This window comes from Hippocampus bargibanti, linkage group LG06, assembly GCF_051943395.1.
Source record: "Hippocampus bargibanti isolate YZ-2025 linkage group LG06, ASM5194339v1, whole genome shotgun sequence".
Lineage (NCBI taxonomy): Eukaryota > Metazoa > Chordata > Actinopteri > Syngnathiformes > Syngnathidae > Hippocampus > Hippocampus bargibanti.
In genome coordinates, this window is record NC_142739.1 from 15,317,730 (window position 1) to 15,340,108 (window position 22,379).

General features: G+C 40.6%; 1 protein-coding gene across 1 annotated transcript in view; it reads right to left on the reverse strand.

The window, feature by feature from the left end:
- dcdc2 (doublecortin domain containing 2) overlaps positions 1–22,379 on the reverse strand; it is a 39,574-nt gene that overhangs the window by 14,685 nt on the left and 2,510 nt on the right. The window contains exons 2-7 of the mRNA XM_088999558.1: positions 20,331–20,385; positions 18,430–18,506; positions 18,052–18,186; positions 16,142–16,291; positions 15,050–15,104; positions 14,259–14,436 (exon numbers count right to left, since the gene is read on the reverse strand). Of these exons, the coding sequence (XP_088855684.1) occupies positions 14,259–14,436; positions 15,050–15,104; positions 16,142–16,291; positions 18,052–18,186; positions 18,430–18,506; positions 20,331–20,385 (650 nt within the window). The remainder of the gene's footprint in view (positions 1–14,258; positions 14,437–15,049; positions 15,105–16,141; positions 16,292–18,051; positions 18,187–18,429; positions 18,507–20,330; positions 20,386–22,379) is intronic.

Sequence of the window (22,379 nt, forward strand, 5' to 3'; positions counted from 1 at the left end):
ATGTTTTAGACATATGTATTTCTCTATACTCATTCACTGCCATTCCCGAATGTATTCGGGAATTGAAAATATGACGTGGAGCACCATTCATGAATTTGTACGGGTTTTGGTTTTTCTGGTAATATTTTTTTCCCTTCCTCGAGGGGTCAGCATTTGCCTTTTGTATAGTTGCCCATACTCGCACCTCATTTTGCTCCAGACCCATATAATTTCGGAATTAACTCTTTTTTTGTGATCAAAGAAGACAGTGTAAGGTCTCTCATGCTGCATTGAATGTTTATGTAGTCCTAAAACTCTTCTGTGGGTCCTGGTATTTGAGTAAAAATGACCAAAACCTTGGCACTGGAATAGACAGATTTTTGCACACGTCTGGCAGTGAGTGAGTTAATACATTTGGCACACTTCACTCTGCTCCTCCTTCCTGACAGCTTTTTATAGTCATCCACCACCTTGCACCGTGACACAAAGGAATGAGGGGTCCTGCTTCAATTTTCCTGGAGCCGGGTGCATTCAATCCCACAAAAGCACTCCCTTCTTTCACGTGAGTGACTCTAGAAAATATTAAAAGAAAAAAAAAAATCACTAATGGTCAAAAGCCAAACACATAAATTTGTAGAAAAAAAACTGAACAAACAAAATGACTAATTGAGAAAAAATGGTATCAGAAAAAGTGGGAATTCTAGTTTGTGAATATCACAATGCAATGCAGAAAACAAGATATTAAAATCTTTCCACTGTCTGTTTTCAGGTTTGCACGAGGACAACAGCCCGATACATAATTCTAAATTGTTTAAATTGTTACAATGTTTTGGTCTGGAAATGGGCTTAGACCTGCCTTCATACTTTGATATCCGTCCTTGACTCGGAAAGTAAATAACATAAGTGGACGTAATGGTGATCCATCATGTGACATTCGGCAAATTGAATTTGCTCCTGCTGCATTAAACAGATGGAGCCTCGTACATGCATGAAAAGGAAGCAGTAGGCTTTTCAACATGAGGTTTTGTGTGAATGAATACCCTTAAGGCTTCAATACTGGCCCTGACTTACCTTGCTCTATTTGAAAATCACTCTACACTTCCACTACTACCTCCAAAGGGTCTTACATAAAGAGACTGTAATATTCCCAAAGAAAGAACAAAAGAGAGAAAAAAAAAAAAAAAAAAAAAGAAAAAAAAAAAAAGAGTCTGCTGAAAAGAAGACCTTGGATGATGAGTGACTGGGTCTCAAGCAGCTCCCCTCCTTCCATTACAAAGTAGACATATCTTCACCATTAATGACCAATATGTTAGCTGTTATTTATTGATTAGTTAGTATTTCACAATTGTTTATGGAGTACAAAATCAGAACAAAGCATCAAAACTGAAGAAGCACCTTTTTGGACAACAAATGCACATACTGTACAGTAAATGGATAGTAACACTTGTTTCCACGTGTGAGGTAAACAAGATGGGAAGTGCTATTGCTTGCCAGCAATATTACATCTAGATGAGCCCGACTAGACTAGACCCAGATGATGGCACAGGAGTCGAAAATTATTGAATCGGTTATTCAATACCCCCAAACTTTGGAACTCAATTCCTCCCAACATTCGGAACATCGATTCTCTTACCACCTTCAAGTCCCATCTCAAAACCCACCAGTAAAGTCTCATTACATCGATATTCTTGTCGTCAGAAACAAATGTCGATACAGTGAGACCTCAACTTACGAACGCCTTATAATACGAACGTCAAATTTATGAGTATTAAGCCTCATAATAAGAACTATTTTCATCTTGCGCACTTCGGTGGAAGTGTGTATACATAAATACATAATCTTCTGCGGAAGAACACGAAAGCACACAACCTTCGGCTCTGGCGGAGTGATCTTCGGCAACCGAACAGCGCTCCAGCCGACGCTACTTTGCACACCCCCTCTCATTGAATGCACACGTTCATCGCCTCCTTGCAGCTTTTTGCTTATACTTTTACGATTATGACACCGAGAAAAACCCACCACAGGCTCTGTTCAGCCCAAGAAGAAACACAATAAAATCACCGTCGCTGAGAAGAAGGAGATAATTGAAAAACGCGAACGACGTGTGCGTTTGTGTGATTTAGCGACAGAGCGCGGCTATGCTAAGTCCACCATCGCTACCATCCTTCGCATCAAAGAAGCTATCAAAGGTGCGTCTGTTGCGAAAGGTGTTTCCATGCTCTTAAAGCGACGGTCTCGGGCAATCGAAGAAGTTGAAAAACTTCTGTTAATTTGGATTCACAAAAAGCAGCTATCCGGCGACAGCGTGAGTAAAGCTATTTTATGCGAGAAAGCACGGCTAATTCACGCCGACATCGCCATGCGCCAACCTGGAAGTTCGGCGCTTATTCAGGATTTTAAAGCCCGTAACGGATGGTTCGAGAACATCTGAGGGCGAGGAGGAGAAGGCAATGTTGGCAAAGTGGAATGATGTGCAGGCTTTTACCGAAGAGTTGCATCCAGAAAAGACTGGCTATGACAATCATCAACATGATGAACGATAATGTGATGCCTCAGCCTCGTAACACCTTACAAGTCAGAAAGCAACAGGTATCAATTAAGAGGTTTTTAATCAGCAAAAAGGATGAGGAGTCTCCAAAGAAGCAAAGAGAAGCCACACCAGAGGTTATGTTACCAACAGTCCTTCTGTGACTCTCCTTCCATAAGCCATCAATGACCATCAAAAAGGTAAATACAGCTTTATTTTACAGCACAGTTTATTTCTTTAATTACAGTCCTCATGTAATGTGCCTCTCTTTCCAAACAGCAAGTCCCTTTGACCTTCGACCTCCAACGCCATTCCATCAAGTCATCAATGACCATCACAAATGTAAATAAAGTGACTTTATGATACAATGCAGTGTATTTCTTTAATTACAATACCATAGCACATTTATTATGCATAGGATAAGGTAGGTTGTGTGTAGTTTTAAGGCTTATTTAGTTGAAAAGTATATTTTATGGAAACCCGGGAACAGATTATTCCCATTTTAATGGTTTCCTATGGGAATTTTATTTTCGAGATACACACTTTTCACCTTACACACTCTGTCTGGGAACCAATTAAGTTCGTAAGTTGAGGTCTCACTGTATAACCGTACTATCGATATATCCGATCCTGCGCCGTACTACAGGGGCAATAAATGGGGGATCTTTGATATGGCATGTAATTTTTTCATTGGGTTCATGGATTGCGTATTTAGCATGCCTTTGTACTGTAGTGAAGTGAAAAGTAAACTTATGCATTAAAGAAAAACGTCATTTATTATTTTTATAACGCACTCTTGCAATCGTGATTCTGAGTAGTACTCGACATTGTACACATGAGAGAAACCACGAACGCCAGCATGTACAAACATATGAAAAACTGATTATTTCAAGCGATAAAGATATCTAAATACAACACAATTAAATACATGTATGGGAAACGAAATCTGCAACATTTACATTACTTACGTTGATGAAGTATTCTGCGGCACTTTGAACTATTTCGCGATGAAGGAGTTGCTTGTACGTTGTTCGGATATCACAATTTGTTTCCCCATGGTTGAAATTGGTGTCAAGCAACTGTATACTGTATAAAAAAGACTACAGTATTGTGACGTTCTCATCCTCTTTGATCCAGGTCCGAAGTCCAACGCTTCGTATGCCGTCTTTATTCTATCCGTACACTTCAACCACGTTGATAAAGTATTTCGCGGCACGTCAAATTCTTTTGGAATGGAGGATTTGCTCCTTGTTGGATTCTCAACAGCAACGATTGCCTTGTACAGTATTTCGTTCCGAGGTCACAATTCTTTCGTTTCGCCACGGTTGAGAATGGTAGAAAATGGCGTCTGCTACACTGCACCAGACACGGAAGCTGGTCAGGTGACCAAGTCACGTGACCAACGGTGCGACTGATACAGATGTTGATAATGGTGGTACTGTATAGAAACCCCTAAGCAAATATCGAATCACCTTTTGTATCAATATAAACATAGCAAAATGGCCGGTGGGAGATGAGCACCGTAGTAACCGGATTATTGTAATAACCATGTGTAACGGAGTTGTGAACTAAGATTATTGAATTATCACGGAAGTGACGCAACGGCACACAGTGTGGCACCAAGTCCCGCCCATAGTTTTCTGAACAACTTGGACGAGACGTGTTATCTAATTAGTTCCCTGATTCCTTTCGAGTCCAGATTACTTTTTGTGTCATTATTTAATTCAAGTTTTGTCGAGTGGAACTTTAAAGCACATTTGCTTCATAGTGCTTTTCTGTTGCGCAGTTAATCACAAGACGAAACCCATGCGACTTCACCCATCCCTTCTGCCATACTGTGTTGCAGGTAATGATTGTTTCATTTAGTTTTTATTGTATAGTATTTAGTTTCTTGTGTCGCGTTTCATTTGGCCGTGAGTGTTCGTGGTAGGTCGAACTGTGCCGCCATTACGGACCGCGTGTTCCCTCCGACAGTCTCCAATGTGATGCGTTCAGGGACATCATGTAAATAACACTGAACTTGTATTGTATTCGTTTTTTCTGTAAATGACCAATATACGATCACACGTTGTTCATTCTGTTTTGTTATGTACAATGTTTTGCATATTCAGAACAACTTGGACGAGACTTATGTTAATCACAAGACGAAACCCATGCGACTTCACCCATCCCTTCTGCCATACTGTGTTGCAGAAATAAAACACAGTAAATAAAAGAAATAAAAAGACACATCGACGCGTCTGGTATCATTAAGACGGCAACATCGTGAAGCTCAAGACAGTCACTGTTGTGACACCCGTCACACATGTATCGTACTAAATGGAACATATTATACATAAAGACTAGAAATTTGCCGGGAAATGAAAATAGTATCGTAATAAGCAGTATTATCAATATAACCCAAATTGATATAACGAGACTTTACTGTACACAGTAACTCTGGAAACTAATAAATGCTATTGAGGAGTGGAGAAATGTATGTTCTTTGGGTTTTCTTATATGTATGAACATAATGTAGCCACAAGGGGGCACAAGCCAGTGTCTTATTGTTCCGGTCCCAAGGCCGGATAAATACAGAGGGTTGTGTCAGGAAGGGCATCCGACATAAAACGTTTTTGCCAAAGTAAATATGCGAATCAAACCTATGAATCCCATACCGGATCGGTCGAGGCCCGGGTTAACAACGAGGCCCGGGTTAACAACGGCCGCCATTGGTTCTGTTGACCTTGCCAGTGCCAGTGGAAAATGGACTACTGTTGGTCGAAGAAGGAGAGGAGGGAGGTGTGCCCGGAGGAGATGAGAGAAATGGAACGCCAAAAGTATAGAACTAAGAGTAGGAACTTTGAATGTAGGAACAATGACGGGTAAAGGTCGAGAGCTGGTTGACATGATGCAGAGAAGGAAGGTAGAAACAGTGTGTGTCCAGGGGACCAGGTGGAAAGGGAGCAAGGCTAGAAGCTTAGGGTCAGGGTTTAAGTTGTTCTATCATGGTGAAGACAGAAAGAGAAATGGAGTTGGGGTTATCTTAAAAGAGGAGTTTGTTAGGAGTAAAAAGAGTATCAGATAGAATGATGAGTCTGAAGCTAGAAATTGAAGGCGTGATGTTCAATGTTGTTTGTGGGTATGCCCCACAAGTAGGATGTGAGCTGGCGGAGAAGGAGAAATTTTGGTTGGACTTTGATGAAGTCATACAGAACACCCCGAGAAGTGAGAGGGTTATAATTGGCGGAGACTTCAATGGACATGTTGGCGGAGGAGACAAAGATGATGAGGAGTGATGGGCAGGTTTGGACTCCAGATGAGGAACGCTGAAGGACAGATGGTGGTTGACTTTGCTAAGAGAATGGAAATGGCTATTGTGAATACTTTCTTTCAGAAGAGACTGGAACATAGGGTGACCTATAAGAGTGGACGCAGAAGTACACAGGTAGACTACATTTTGTGTCAACGGCGCCATCTAAAGGAAATCAGTGACTGCAAAGTAGTGGTTGGTGAGAGTGTCGCCAGACAGCATAGGTCGGTGGTGTGTAGGATGACGCTGGCAGTGAGGAAGATGAAGAAACCAAAGGCTGAAGTGAGGACAAAATGGTGGAAGTTGAAAAAGGAAGAGTGTTGCATGACATTTAGGAAGGAGGTAAGACAAGCACTGGGTGGGCAAGAGGTCCTCCCAGATGACTGGCAAACTACAGCGAACATAATCAGAGACACGGGTCGGAAACTACTTGGTGTATCGAGTGGAAGAAAGGTAGATAAGGAGACTTGGTGGTGGAATGGGGAGGTGCAGGAGTGTATACAGAGAAAGAGGTTAGCAAAGAAGAAGTGGGACACAGAGAGGACGGACGAGAGTAGACAGCAGTACAAGGAGATGCAGCGCACGGTTAAAGTAAAGGTGGCAAAGGCTAAACAAGAGGCCTATGATGACTTGTATGCTCGGCTGGACAGCAAGGAAGGTGAGACTGATCTTTACAGGCTGGCGAGACAGAGAGACAAAGATGGTAAGGACCTGCAACAGGTTCGGGTGATTAAGTATAGAGATGGCAATGTATTAACAGGTGCCAGTAGTGTGATGGCAAGATGGAAAGAGTACTTTGAAGAATTGATGAATGAGGAAAATGAGAAGGAACAAAGAGTAGAAGACGTGACTGTTGTGGACCAAGACGTAGCAAGCATTAGCAAGGATGAAGTAAGGAGGGCGCTGAAGAGGATGAAGGGGGGGAAGGCACTTGGGCCTGATGATTTACCAATCGAGGTATGGAAGTGTCTTGGAGAGGTGGCAGTGGTGTTCCTGACTGGGTTATTCAACAAGATCTTAGATGGTGAACAGATGCCTGAAGAATGGAGACGAAGTGTACTCGTGCCCATTTTTAAGAACAAAGGAGATGTGCAGAGTTGTACTAATTACAGAGGAATAAAGTTGATGAGCCATACAATGAAACCCTGGGAAAGAGTAGTTGAAGCTAGACTAAGAGCAGAAGTGAACATTTGTGAGCAGCAGCATGGCTTCATGCCAAAAAAAAAAAAAAAAAGAGTACGACAGATGCAATGTTTGCTTTAAGAATGCTGATAGAGGAGTACAGAGAAGGTCACAAGGAATTGCATTGTGTCTTTGTAGATCTGGAGAAAGCGTATGACAGGGTGCCCAGAGAAGAGCTGTGGCATTCCATGAGGATGTCTGGAGTGACGGAAAAGTATGTCAGAGCGGTGCAAGACATGTATCATGACTGTAAGACAGTTGTGAGGTGTGCTGTCGGTATGACTGAGGAATTCAAGGTGGAGGTGGGACTCCACCAGGGGTCAGCTCTGAGCCCCTTCTTGTTTGCTATGGTGATGGACAGGCTGACAGACGATGTTAGACAAGAATCTCCTTGGACCATGATGTTTGCAGATGGCATTGTGATCTGTAGCGAGAACAGGGAACAGGTGGCGGAGAAACTAGAGATGTGGAGATATGCCCTGGAAAGGAGAGGAATGAAGATCAGTCACAGCAAGACGGAATACATGTGTGTGAATGAGAGGGATCCAAGTGCAAGAGTGATGTGAGGGGAAGAGAAAAAGAAGGTGGAGGATTTTAAGTACTTGGGGTCAAACGTCCAGAGCAATGGAGAGTGTGGAAAAGAGGTGAAGAAGCGTGTCCAGGCAGGCTGGATCGGCTGGAGAAAAATGTCAGGTGTGATGTGTGATAGAAGGGGTTCAGCCAGGATGAAAGAAAAAGTGTATAAAACAGTGGTAAGGCCAGCCATGATGTTTGGACTGGAGACAGTGCCACTGAAGAAAAGACAGGAAGCAGAGCTGGAGGTAGCAGAGCTGAAGATGTTCAGGTTTTCTTTGGGAGTGATCAGGTTGAATAGGATCAGGAATGAGTACATTAGAGGGACAACTCATATTAGAGGTGTTGGAGAGAAAGTCAGAGAGGCCAGACTGAGATGGTTTGGACATGTCAGGAGGAGAGAGAGTGACTATATTGGGAGAAGGATGCTGAGCCTTGAACTCCCAGGCAGGAGACCGAGAGGAAGACCGAAGAGGAGGTTTATGGATGTGGTCAAAGAGGACATGAAGGTAGCTGGTGTGAGAGAAGAGGATGCACAAAACTGGGATAGAGGACATTGATTCGCTGTGGCGACCCCTGAGGGGAAAAGCCGAAAGGAAAAGAAGTAGAAGATGAACATAAAATTGCATTTTCCGTGTAGCTCTCTCTCTCTTGTTTCTATTTATAATTGTATTTTATTTATTGCATTGTATTTGTGATTATATTTTATTTATTATAGTACCTTTACTTGTCTGTGACTGTAAAGTGTCCTTGAGAGATTTGAAAGTCACTTAAAATCTGTTCTATATTTATTGTTTCGGTATTAAAATTACACAGTCACCCCTCCCGGACTTGGCCAACAAATGTCAGACTTCCCAAGATCACCCTTCCACCGGGCCCCCCTCCCCTCATCCTCCTCCTACCCTGTTACCACAGGGTAGGAGGGTGATGTGTGGGTGACAGGGTGACAGAGTAGAGGTTGAACGAGTCAGCCGAGACGAGTGGACGTCACCGGCCGCCATGGCTTTGACTCCCTCCGCCTCAGCCCTCACATCCGTGCTCCAGTGTCGCGGTACAATGTGGACCAGGAATCCGCCCAGCAAGTGAAGCTCCCCCTTGGCGTACGGCCCCTCGCTGGCCGGTGGAACTCGGCACGACTCACTCGGCAGCGGCAAGAGCGTTTTGTCGGCGTACCGACTGTCCGTACGGTATGATTCACCAGCCCGGGAGGGCGGCAGGGCCCACAATTTGAGAAATCCGTGGAGAAGCGGCCACCTCAACATCTTCATCTATGCTACCTCCAGCTCTGCTTCCTGTGTCCTCTTCAATGGCACTGTCTCCAGTCAAAACATCATGGCTGGTCTCACCACCATTGTATACACCTTTCCTTTCATCCTAGGTGAAACTGTTCTATCACACATCACACCTGACATTTTTATCCAGCCGTTCCAGCCTGCCTGGAGACGCTTCACCTCTTTGTCACACTCACCATTGCTCTGGACAGTTGACCCCAAGCACTTAAAATCCGCCACCTTCTTTATCACTTCTCCCTGTAGCATCACTCTTATACTTGGGTCGTTCTCATTCATACACATATATTCAGTCTTGCTGTGAGTGGTCTTCATTCCTCTCCTTTCCAGGGCATACCTCCACCTCTCTAGTTTCTCCCCCACCTGTTACCTGCTCTCGCTCCAGATCACAGTGTCATCTGCAAACATCATGGTCCAAGGAGATTCTTGTCTAACATCGTCTGTCAGCTTGTCTATCACCATAGCAAATAAGAAGGGGCTCAGAGCTGACCCCTGGTGGAACTACTGGACTATTTTGTATATTTTGGGTAGTTCTGCTCCTGCTGTCTTCTACGTGAAGCTTTCTGCCAATGATTACAGAATAGGGTAACCGATCAATTATGGGATTTAAAATTAAAAAAAAAAAAAAAAAACGGACAGCGAGCTCTATTTTACAGACACAGCATCGGACCACTAGGGTTCCTTCGCATTTTGACCATTTGGTAGGCCGACATCCGCCATGGTGTGCATATTGACACATTATCGGAATTGTCACTAGAGATGCAGCTAGCACAGTGATTATTTGGTGGCTGAAAAATTACAACACGGGACTTGAGGGCTCAGGTAATGACGGTTGCAGATCACCTGTTTTCTGGGTTTTGTCATGTGACACTAAACCCTTAGGCACTAAGATGTTATTTTAACTGAGAACAAAGGGCAAAATGTCGGACACAAATTGGTGGATTTTCTTTTTCATTTCTATTCCACAAAGATATGATTTTGAAGACTGTGTTTATGCTGTTGGGGGCTAATATGGTATATTATTGTCAACATTTACTTAACTCACTTGACTTCCGCTTTCAGGTTGTCAAATCCGACACTGCTGTCTTCTGTTTGAAACTAGCTTTTGTACTTGGATGAACCGGGACCCTGGCCCGATACCCTCTGTTCCGAAACCCCCCCCTTTTTTTCCCCCCCCGAGCATGGTCATGTGTAATCAACAAGTTTATGTTCTGTTCAGTTTGCAACAATATATAAAGCACTACAATGGATCATTAAACTAATATTTAATCCATTATCTTTAGGCTAAATTTAAATACACTGATAATTTACTAGCAGGTAACTTTGGGTCATAACGACCAGGTTCAACGCCGACTTAAAAAAAAGGGGGGGGGGATCCATAACGTTTACAGTTCAATGAACACTGGACAGAGTGTTTGCAACCATCTCGTCTCTTGTCTCCCACATCATGTTCATACAGTACCTGAGGATCTCTTATTCAAGTAACAAGCTCTTTTGTTGATTTACAAAGCTGCAATTTGGTCCCAGCAGAGGGCACAAGCAAATTCATTTTTGCTTTGATGGGTCTAAATTGAGAGATTAACCAAACGATATGCAATTTTCCAAAGCTCTTACCGTCTCACGGCCATGCATTTCTTTTCTTTATTTCCTCCCTCCTGAAAGCTCACATATCCAACTATTCGCCATATTGCATTGGACATGTCGGCTTTTTTTCCTCACTCTTATTTTACTTATCTGTTATTCCCTCCTTTAACAGGCTCTTTTATGCTCACCTTTCATAGCAGCTCACATACCCTCATTTGTTATACAATCTTTCCCATTTTTTGCTCTGCTGTCATCTTTAATTAGGTTTGATAAAACCATACTGGTAATATTTTGGTGGTAGTGTGGTGGGGGCGAAGGGCACATCACGACTTCTTTTCTATTCATGGGATAACAGCATCAGCAGTTTGGTTGTCTCCAGATTAAAAATGAAAGCTGCTCTTGAGACAGAGAGAAAAAAGAAAGAGACTCCATGACCTTTGCTGCATGAGTTGTTGCACCACCACTACCCTTTTCCTTGTGTTCTCTGTCAGTGGCATCTGTGTTCACTCTAATGAAGCAGAAAAGTCTGAAGCTTTCCACATTTTTTTTCTTATTCCCTTGGCTCCCACTAGATGACAGACAGTGAAACATGGCCACACGCACAAAAAGTGACCTCTCGCTCACTAAAGTCAGAAGTTTCCTGATTGCTTATTTCTTATTTAGCATTTCTCAGATTTCTGTGTACCTTGACTTTTTTTCTGCAGTTTTTATATATGGCGCTTAGGTCAGATTTTTTTTAAAGCAAATACATGTACTGTACATCAGAATTTGAAAAGTTTTTAATTGTGATAAAGTCTATGTAAATATAACATTAGCAATCATTATATTGGCATCATTATTTTGGTATTATTATTATTATTATTAGTAGTAGTAGTATTACTATTATTAGTAATAGTAATAGTAATAGTAGTAACACTAGTAGTAATACGAGTAGTACTAGTAGTAGTAGTAGTAGTAGTGTTGTTTTGTAATTATTTATGTGTCCCGTTTGGTGTATATTTACAGCATTGCTTGTAACGTTCAACAACAGTAAAAGGACAGGCACAATATGTTATATACCGCTGTTGCCTGAGGTCAAAGAATGAACGTTAAAATGAATGGAAAAGAGAATATTTCTAATATGACACAAAAGAATGCGTCCATTGTCCAGTCTTGTTTCCCTAGACGTATGTCTCTTACTGGGGCCAATATCAGCCAAGAGGAAATGAACATGGTGATCTGCACTTACATTAATTTACAAGAGGTCAAACAATTGCATATGCAATTTCAACAGTAGCCAAAATGGAACTGTATAGTGCCACTTAGCAGTTTTTTTGACAACGATACTAGTGCAGCGTGTTCTACCGGAAACAAATTCCTTGTGTGTCCTACATACTTGGCAATAAAGATGATTCTGATTCTGATAAAAGCTTTTGAGGCATATTTAAACATTTGACAGAAGCATGGGTCGTTCCAAATGCAAAAATCATAAACAAAGGAACATGCTCTGATCACCAAAAGCCTGATGAAAACTGAATACACGCATTATTCTATGATAAACCACAGGGTGATATTTGGTGACTCCTTCTGCAATGGAGTTTACTCAAGGTCAGCCAGAGCCTGTCAATTCCCCTTATCTGTAAAGCATTGAGCGTGCTTGAACCGGAAATGGTGGTCGTATTTACGAGACTAGAGCAAAGTGAAGGTGACGTAATGTATTTCTCGTAAGTGTTTAATCTAGTCATTGCCCACTTTCACCATCTGCCGCGGCGCAACTGCGCCTCTTAACGGCCGTTTGAGGATGCAGCAGGTTACATAAGATTGCATGGGGCTTGCATTACGTCATTCTATTGAAAGTCGCGTGAACAATGTTTGTATGAAGAGACGTTTGAGCATTGATTTCAAGTCCCTGATATCTACCCTGCGGTCCAACATGCAATTTTTGTTAATACTAAAGTAAGACCTTTCTTTATTTTAAAGAAGTATTTCCACTTTGGGCCTACTGACACGTAACCTTAAACTGCACAAAGACATTGAATAAATGCTCAGGCAGCTCCCCAAATGCACATTACATGCAATTGTACACTAATTCAACGTGGCAACATGCTACTGGTAGGACATTTCTGGCATATATGACGTTTGTTGCGCTAATCATTCTGGCAGCATTCCTAGCGTTTTAACAGTAACCAAAATGGTAACTTTTCGTAGCGATTGAAAATACTCACGAGAGAAAAATGATGCACAGCCGTGTCAATCATTGGTCTGGAAACTCGACGAACATTTTATTCTGCGCATGCTCTTAAAAAGGCTTCACAATTTCCGGGTATCACATTATCGGCTCGCAGGTGACATCAATCATGAAATTTCTCCAATCATGTCTTTGCCTCACACACATTTACACACGCACACTCAACAACGTTTATGCACACTAGTAAGAGAATTTTGGCATGGTACAGTTATATTTACATTTTTCTCTTGGGCAAAACATTTGACATAGTTAGTTGACCACTGCATCCAGCTATATTGACATTATACAATCATATAAGTTAAAAGGTCACACATAAGCAACATTAGTAGCGTGTGGATGTCGAGCAGTGCACTTTCTTACCTCACAGGTAGCACATACTTGTTTACGACTAGTTTGCCAAAGTGATCTTTTGTATAGCAATGTCACACTGTCATGGTGGTTACTATATTGTAAAATACTGTGGCGTAGTTGCTCTAATTGTGTGCTAAATTTTTATGGACCTTAATACATATATCAAGGATATAAAAGAATAGTTAAAACAACTTTTTACCATGGTTATGCCAAATGTTGATGTCAAGAGTACAATCAGTCTTTATTTTCCTTTTAAGCATGAATGTGGAAGACAATAAGTGGCGTTGTGACTTTAGATGACTTGATGTATTATCAGGTGTATAATTAAAGGTAGTGCAATATGGTAATGTCGAGCTGACAGTTCTGATGCTCTGTGCTCAAAAGCCCTCGTTCTTGAGTGAAGTATGTGTACATCACTTTTCCAAAACATGCATGTGGCATTAATTCAAGATTATTAAAATGTTAATTGGGGTGAATGTAAGTATGAATGATTTTTTGTCTTTGTACGGCTATTAGCATCCTTTAAAGCAGGGGTGTCAAAGTCATTTTTTTGCCGCGGGCCACATTGTAGTTATGGTTTCCTCTCGAGGGCCGTTATGAATTTGGGAAACCCATTAGAATGTTTAAATCCCTTCAAATATTACATATAGAGCACACAGCAAATTAATGAATAACTCGTTTTCAAATCTGAAGTCAAGAATAATTTCTTTTATTGTGGTTGACATCCAAAAATATGAAATTTTGGCTCAGATTTTAGCAATCATCATGGAATTTAACCAGTTTGATTTGCTTTCGCGGGCCGAAAAAAATGATGCGGCGGGCTGGATTTGGCCCGCGGGCCTTGATTTTGACACCTGTGCTTTAAAGGGTTCGACTTTCCATCTAGGGTACAGCACATTTGCTCAGTGGGCCGACATCTTTTGTACCTGATCCAGTGTTGTTTATTTAGATTTTTTTTTCAAATTTACCCCAAGAGAATGGCCCGCAATGTAGACTGAGAACTTATGAGAGATTTGTATGTGTGTCTGTGAGTGTGTGTGTGTGTGTATGGGTGTGTGTGTGTGCGTGTGTGTGTGTGTGTGTGTGTGTGTGTATATATATGTGAGTGTACATGTGTGCGTGTGTGTGTGTGTGTGTGTGTGTGTGTGTGTGTGTGTGTGTGTGTGTGTGTGTGTGTGTGTGTGTGTGTGTGTGTGTGTGTTTGCGTGTGTATGCATGTCTGCGTTATTGTAAAGTGTTTGATGGTCCCATTACCATTATCACAGAGAGTTATGCTCTGTCCACTCCTCTTCAACCGAAGAGAGAGAAGTCTGGCCTGAGAGATTTCTCTGACAATGGAGGACAGGTGATCCCTGTTACTGCCGTTTGTGCTTAGAGGTGAGGCCTTTGACTCGGCATCTCCACTGTCAGTGCTCCGGACCATTGATTTTCTCTGGAAGGATATTAAATCAGGATTACATGAACTGTGAAGGGTAAAATACTGAATATGACAATGGAAAATGCCAAAAATAATGAAATTATGTCTATTATACAAACTAGACTAACATTAACGTTACAAAGGAAATGCAAATGTCATTACAATTGTGAGAATAATCTAATGTCAAATTGTAGTCTCCTTATGTTGCAAATTTTGCATTTGTTTTTCTAGTTATTTGATCCGTGAAAGAGTGTCTCAGCTTTATGTCTGTGTAAGCTCTCAGTCGTACAGGAGTGGTCCATCGATGAGAAGGTTTCTTCAGCCGTCATCTGTACAAAAGTGAAGGTTTCGGACGTTTCGCCTCCTATCCAAGAGGCTTCGTCAGCGAACTAAAGTCTGACTGGTCGTATCGGCCCCATTTATATATCAGGTCTGGACATTAGGGATATATAAATGGGGCCGATACGACCAGTCAGACTTTAGTTCGCTGACGAAGCCTCTTGGATAGGAGGCGAAACGTCCGAAACCTTCACTTTTGTACAGATGACGGCTGAAGAAACCTTCTCATCGACGTCTCAGCTTTATGTTTAAGTAACTTAAAATCAGAAACATAAAAAGTGTTTCTTACGTTTCGGTTTTGCTTTGGGGATCTGTAGATTGGTGGCAGAGTTCCTGTTTTCATGCTGGACACAACAAAAAGAAATACATACAAATTATAATTTGTAGTATTATTGTTAGGTGAATAATAAAGTTTTTTTCCTGGTTCAGTTCTTCACTTGTGTTGGTCTAAATATTCAATCAGCAGGAAGCAAGGTGATATACAAAAAATACGAAGATTTATTTCTCAGGTAGCTAGAGAATGCTCTTCACAGCAGGGGGAAGAAAGCCAAGAGAGAGGGAGAGAGAGTTGTCTCCAGCAGATATAGACCACACGAGTGTTGTCATTTAAAAAAGGACCTATCAGCTGTGAAATACAATGATGAATATTATAGTTGACTGAAACAAGATAGCATAAGGTTTTAACTGAGCTACGTACATGTATACTAAACTAACATACAAATAACTAAACTACATACATATAGACTAACTAACTGATACAAATAAGTAGAAATGAAATAACATTGGATGATTTTAGGATGTGTATCTAAAGTAGTTGTAACAATTATTATTTGTAATAGTATATTTATTATTTTATTTATTAGGAGTAGTCATCATCATCGTACTAGTGAAATTGCTTATGTATCTCTCTTTACAATTACATGTATGATATTGTATAATTTCTGTTCAAAAGGTGCTGCAAAGCTACATGTATATACCGTAGTATGCACAGAAGAAAAAAAATGCAATATCCAAATACAGTGGCACCTCTGCCTACAAAATTAATTGGTTCTGGAACAAATGTCTTCCTCGGATGTAAAAAAAAAGACAAATAGGGTAAAGAATAACTACTGTGGTCATTTAACTTTTAATTATGTCAAGTCATTTTTTACCCTATTGTTCTTGTTCTATCTCAGGATTGTTATTTTTTGCCTGGCAGAAAAACGGTACGACCTGTTGGACAACCAACAATTGGGAAAACATAGAAACACAGAAACATATTATCTTAAAAGTAAAAAGTAATAAAAGAAAACAATAAAAAAGAAAGACAAATTTGTCAATTTCAGTTTTGCTGTAGGCCTGAAATACAGTGTGAAACATTATAGTGTCATATAGTGCTTACCGATTGACCCTACGCCCCCATTGAGGTTTGCTGAACAGCAGGTCACTGTAGGAGAGCTTCTTAAATCTCTCTCTACCCACGGCGACATAGAGCTGACCACTCTCCAACTGAGTGCCATCAGTCACCTGCTGACCTTCGTGAGTGTACAGACTAGAACAATAAGAGAGACTGAGTCCAACCGAGTCGTCTTTTTTCCACAATTACTGTACTGTAAAATAGTTCAAATATGTGATACAAACTAGTGCAATGATCTATCAGGATCTTGTTATGTCAGTTAGTAAACTGAAAAAATGTCAAAGTGTCTGTCTATAAATGATGTCTGAACACAAGGTATGTACAATCACTCAGAAAGCTAGGTGGGAAAACTGATAGAGAATAGACAGAGTAGAAGTTATCATGTTTCCAAGTTTCATCCTTCTGTATGCTTTGGCCGAACACATATGACTGCAATACACAATGTTTTCTTGTGCACTTTGATAAGAACAGAACCAGCCTGTTAAACTGTCATCCTCAGGTAATAAATCTAGCCTGCGGCGGAAGGGAGTGTTTGTGGATACCTTGTACAGAGGCTGACGAACGCTTTCGCTCACAAACTCTTCGCCTTACAAACATTAAATTCACTACAATATAATGTTGGCATACAAACTAGTTTTCGGCAGACGAACCAAACCACACAGTACCACGGTGACTGGCGGACTAGTTTTTGGCGGATGAACACCAAACCACGCGGTCGAATAGCGCCACGGTGGCTTGCGGACTAGTTTTCTACACGCCCTTTGAGGGCAGACCTGGTTTGTTATCGAGTGGAGTACTTTTGCTATTATGGGACCGAAAAAGACTCCACCACAGGCTAGCGTTAACTCAATGAGGACACATAAGAAAATTACCATAGAGCAGAAGGAGATCATTGAAAAACACATTAGTTGTGCGTTTGTGTGACTTAGTGTCCCAGTATCAATACGCTAAGTCGACCATTGCTACGTGTGGCTAAGGGCGTTTCTGTGTGGTCTCAGGCAATAGAAGAGGTTGAAAAACTTCTGTTGATTTGGATTAACAAAAAGCAGCTAGCAGGGGACAGAGTGAATGAGGGTATTATCGCCGAGAAAGCACGGTAACTTCACTCGGATATCATCAAGAGGCAACTACACCACAGCGAATCCGCGTCCCTCATCTTCGGAGGTTTGATTCGCATGACCATCACAAAGGTAAATAACTTTATTATATAGTTTATTTATTTAATGACAATACAAGAGCACATTTATTAGACATAAAATAAGGTATATTTTGTGTAGTTTTAAGGCTCATTTAGTAGAAAATTATGTTTTATGGGGACCTGGTAACGGATTATTCTCATTTTTAATGGTTTCTTATGGGAAATAAATGTTTGGCAGACGAACTTTTTGCGTTACACACACTTTCTGGGAATCAATTAAGTTTTTAAGCTGAGGTATCACTGTACTTGGTACGCTGTTGTACAAAAAGAGATCATTAGCTAGGTTACAAATCTGTCAGTTCACGGAAAGGCAACCCATTTAAATGTCTACATTCTGTTGGTTTATGGAATTTGGTGATCATACCAAGGGATAACTTGGTGGGCGAGGGGGGGGGGGGGGGGCTGTCCATGAGATGTCCAGGGGCGTGATATTCAAATGAACAAGGCTGTGTCTTACCAATGTATTACTTCAATTTGCATGTACATTCAATAAATTGCCTGGACAGGGGCTATAGAGGTCGGGGCGTCCGTCGAAGAAGCGCACATGAAGTGTCTTCATGAAAACTGCACCCCGTAACGGCAGTAAAAGACAATCTTCCTGTGTTTGAGCCTTTGTTCACAGTGTCCGAGCGAACATCTTTGACATGAACTGTTAATGTTTTATCAAAACATCATCCAAAACCAATTTCAGTAATACCTTCTGACACCACCAATGACTCTCAAACCCATTTTTTCTGTGATCATCTCAAGTATTCTTTCAAACTGGCTCAGCATCCTCTGGTGAATGAGCAGCCTTATTGCAGGTTCCATCGTGTCACCATTTGCCACCACACTGAGTACAAAAGTATGAGCATGTCACAGGAATTATACATTGGCAACTGGATGACTCATAAATTCACCTGCACAGTATTAACTGATTTTGACACAAGTGTAAATGTGTTCCAGTTACATTCTATAAATAGGAGTTGCTACGGTAATGATAAGGCACATTCATGAAATAGAAGTAATGTACCAACGATGCACTGAGTGGCGCAACATTGGTGTGACATCTTGCATGAGGGGTACCTGCACTCACAATATTGGACATGGCTCCTTAATTGGTTTCAAGAATCGAGCAGACACAGAAAATCGATTTGGTGGAAGGGGTTTGGCCTAGTGAGAAAAGGGAAAAAATATTATATACAGAGTATATTACAAAAAAAACTTGTGTTTGCTTTAGGGAGACAACAGTTACATACACATGTGGTGAATGCATCATTTTCAAGAAGAGGTCTTGCAGATCACCCATATACTTCCACATTATTTTAACCATTTCTTTAGTATTTTAAGTTTCATATTATTAAATGTTGTCTACTCGGCATCCTTTGCAGTTTGGTCTGCTTGCACATGGGATTTCCCCCACCTGCAGCTACCTGTTTCATTTTTTTTTCTCCAGATGTTTTTTTCCCCTTCATATCTGGAGATATGATCAATATTGGTCAACTACATGTGATCATGTAGAGCCCTTTGGAACTTTTCTTTGAGTAGTTCATAAATACATTAGACTTGAACAATTGTTTAATAGGTTCGGCAAACAGGAAAGATCAAACTGAAATTTTTGATTGGCTTGATTGCCATAGTCATAAATATAACCCCCAAAAACATCACTGTTGGAGCTATGAAGACATGTTTATTTTATTCAAGTTTCTTTTTTTAAGACAAAGAAGAAAATAAGTTTTATTTCAACAATAAGATGAATTGCTTTAGCCCAATAAAAGAGTCCCTCAACAGGGGAGAAATATAAAAAACCAGTCAGACTTTGAATACATTCATTGCATGTGTAAATTTTCAGGAAAAAAATCTGAAAGTAAAATCAGGAGAGAAAAATTTTAAATTATGCATTTTCAAGACAGTTGTATGTACGTACATGTATATTCCTATTGACTATAACTGAATGCATATTATGAGAGGAGATAGCTCCTTTGTTAAACTTATGGATGGCGTTATATATTGTAAAACATTGCAAAATAATGATTTCCCCACCCCCTCCAAAAAAACATTGTACATGATATGAGGTGCACGGCCATGATTTTTTAAGGCACATAAAATGCTCTATAAACAAAATGATGGCTCTTTATTTAAAAAGTAATCATGAGAATCACAGCAGTCAGCTTTTCAGTCGCATAATAGTTCTTACCACTGATTGACACAATCAGCCATGTAAAATGGGGATGGGGGATTTGTGGTACTTGGAAAGAAGATTGCAGCATTAATTTTAGCAGGTAATCAAGTAAGCAAACATACTCAAGGTTCTGTGCCAAAAGACATTTTGCCTTAAGAGACAAGACGAAAGCAGGAATACATACAATGGTTGCTATACTGGATGTTATAAAGAAGCAGACCAAAAAAGTGCTTTATTGCATATTCAAGGTGGACAGATGTATAATTTATTATGGTATTATATTTGATCACTGGACGTTATGCATTACACCAGCAATATCAAGCAAGAGCTCAATGCTAATTATGAAGAGAAGAAGAATGTGAGACGTAAAAACGTGTCACGCTTTGCATTACATTAGTTGGAGTACCACAAAGGAGGGAGGAGCAGGGTGGACTGAATAAAATGTACTGACAAAAAAATACAATCAGTAGTACACTGGAAAAAAAACTAATTGAATTACTCAAACAAAGTCCTAAAATCCAAAAGGAACCAAAGTAACAAAAACCTAAGCCAGAAACAATACATGGTAGAAGAACAAAGACACTCACAACGATCATAAGAAGACTGACAGAACCCAGGGAACTTTAACCAAGAAAAGTGACGAGATAACGAGAAACACCGAGACTAGACGCAAAGGGGTTGAGGGAGCTGATTGATTATATACAAGGGACATGAATGTGGTTGTGTTGACCAATTAAGAATCAATCTTAGACAAAACAATCCAACAAATATGATACCACAGTCTCTCTTTTTTTTCTTCTTTTTTTTTTGCTTACCTGAAGTGGAAGCGGCTGTAACATTCTTCGCTTTCTAGAGCCAATCTGCAAATAACTACAGACAAGAGATACACAGTAAAGAGTAAATAAATGTAAAATGTGATTTTCTTTACACATTACTGGCAAATACTGTGTCTTTTGTTATATGATGTGGGCTAGCAAATAAAACAAAGACTGGTCAATAAAAGGTGGATGGATTCTGTAAATTGTGGCATGGAATATTGAAAAAAAAAAAAACACTAAATGAAGCGCTTATCAGAAAATGCAGTATTTTCTCAGTTTTCCTTTCAAAATCAATTAGGCAAATGGTAAATACGAAATGGAGTGTGTTTAAATAACACGTAATTGACAACACAAAGTGCCCAATACACTTACAGAGACTTACATTCGCACACAGTTAAGACAGCAATGACCAACTGCTGCCTGTAAGACACTGCTGGGACCAATGGAAGTATTTTACGTAGTGGTGGACATTCAAGGCCTGCAAAGCATTCTTTGCTGGCTTAAAAATATCTGAATCATGGACTGATGTTAATTATATTTTGTTCATGAATTCTTATTAAATACAGGTAACATCCGACTTACGACCGGCGCGACTTACAACCACCCGTAATTACGTGTACGCCAGACCCTATTTGTTTTTTAATTTTAATTCAACGCCTGGCACTGCAACGCGCTAGCAGCCCGGAAACACATACGACCATTTTGGCCAGCCAGCATCTCACTCTCACACAGCAATCGACCGTGTGATGGCACCGGAGGAGAGTAGTGCGTCAGCGCGTCTGCACGGAGAGCGGGTAAAGTCCGGGGAGAGGGCAACCGGTAGAACACCATCGATCCAGACCCCCGACCGCCCGCCTTCGTGGCGTCCGAATCAGGTCGTTTGCAAGTCATTCAGCAGCGAGTCAACATTTCAAAATTTTGAATGGATTTCGACTTACGATCATTTTGACTTACATCTGTTTGGTCGGAAAGGAACCCAGACGTAAGTCGGATGTTACCTGTAATTACAAATTGTCTTTCATCTTCCTTTCATTACTGTTCCCCTGTTGTGCTGCTTTCAGAAGTGTGTTTACATATTTAAGCATTTAACCAATCACATTTTAGCCATTATTTGTTACCAGAGTCAGAAATCTACCTGGACACCATCACAATCAGTTCTGCGGGCCCTGTCGCATCAAATGTGTCAATCAAACGGTTGCTCTAAACAAATCAAATTTCGAGTTTTCAACCCAAGAGGGGCACCAACGCCTTCTTGAAGGCGCTGGTCAACATCAGAGTTTTCGCAAACTACAATTGGCTAGTCACTAGCCAATCATAGTTTGCGAAAACTGCTCTGATCACAAACCACAAGTGACAAGAGCATAAAGGCCAGAGCTAGCAGACTCTATCAGTAGCGAGCTCCATGAACAAATATATTCTGTTGATTTAATAGCAGTTTATTAGAATAGATATTATTAGACAAATCAACCCATTTCCAACGGAGCTTGGGCACCATCTTGTGCATTTTCTGGGACGCTATTTTGAAATCCTGACGGCTCGAATTGATACGAAAGGACTTCTTTAATTAATTGAAACATGTATGCTTTCCTCTTCAGACTATTTGAATCATATTTATAACTGAATGAGTAAGAAGAAGGCATCTTCTCCGAATCGGAAGCCATTGTTTTGATTCTAGAGCAAGTTAAGACGTCCCGGCGTCACTTTAACTCATTTTTATTGGTGCTTTGCATTTGACTAAAAATATCAGCCTGCTATAAAACGTTTTTCTGATGTCAGTTAGGATACAAAAAATTGGTGTCGGTTGTCCTTTAAAAGAGACCCCTCTCTCGCCTCCTGACGACACAGCGTCAGAAGTACGATAACTGTGAATTCAGGATATTGTTCAAGAAGTTTTTTACATGGTGACAAGGATCCATACTCTTTGGGTTGGGACACAACCTCCCTGCCACTGAGCCATTCACATCCACATTGTAATGTTTTATTATTTTTTTATTCTTATATATTATTATTATATTTATTATTATCCACGTTTCACACGTGAGGAAA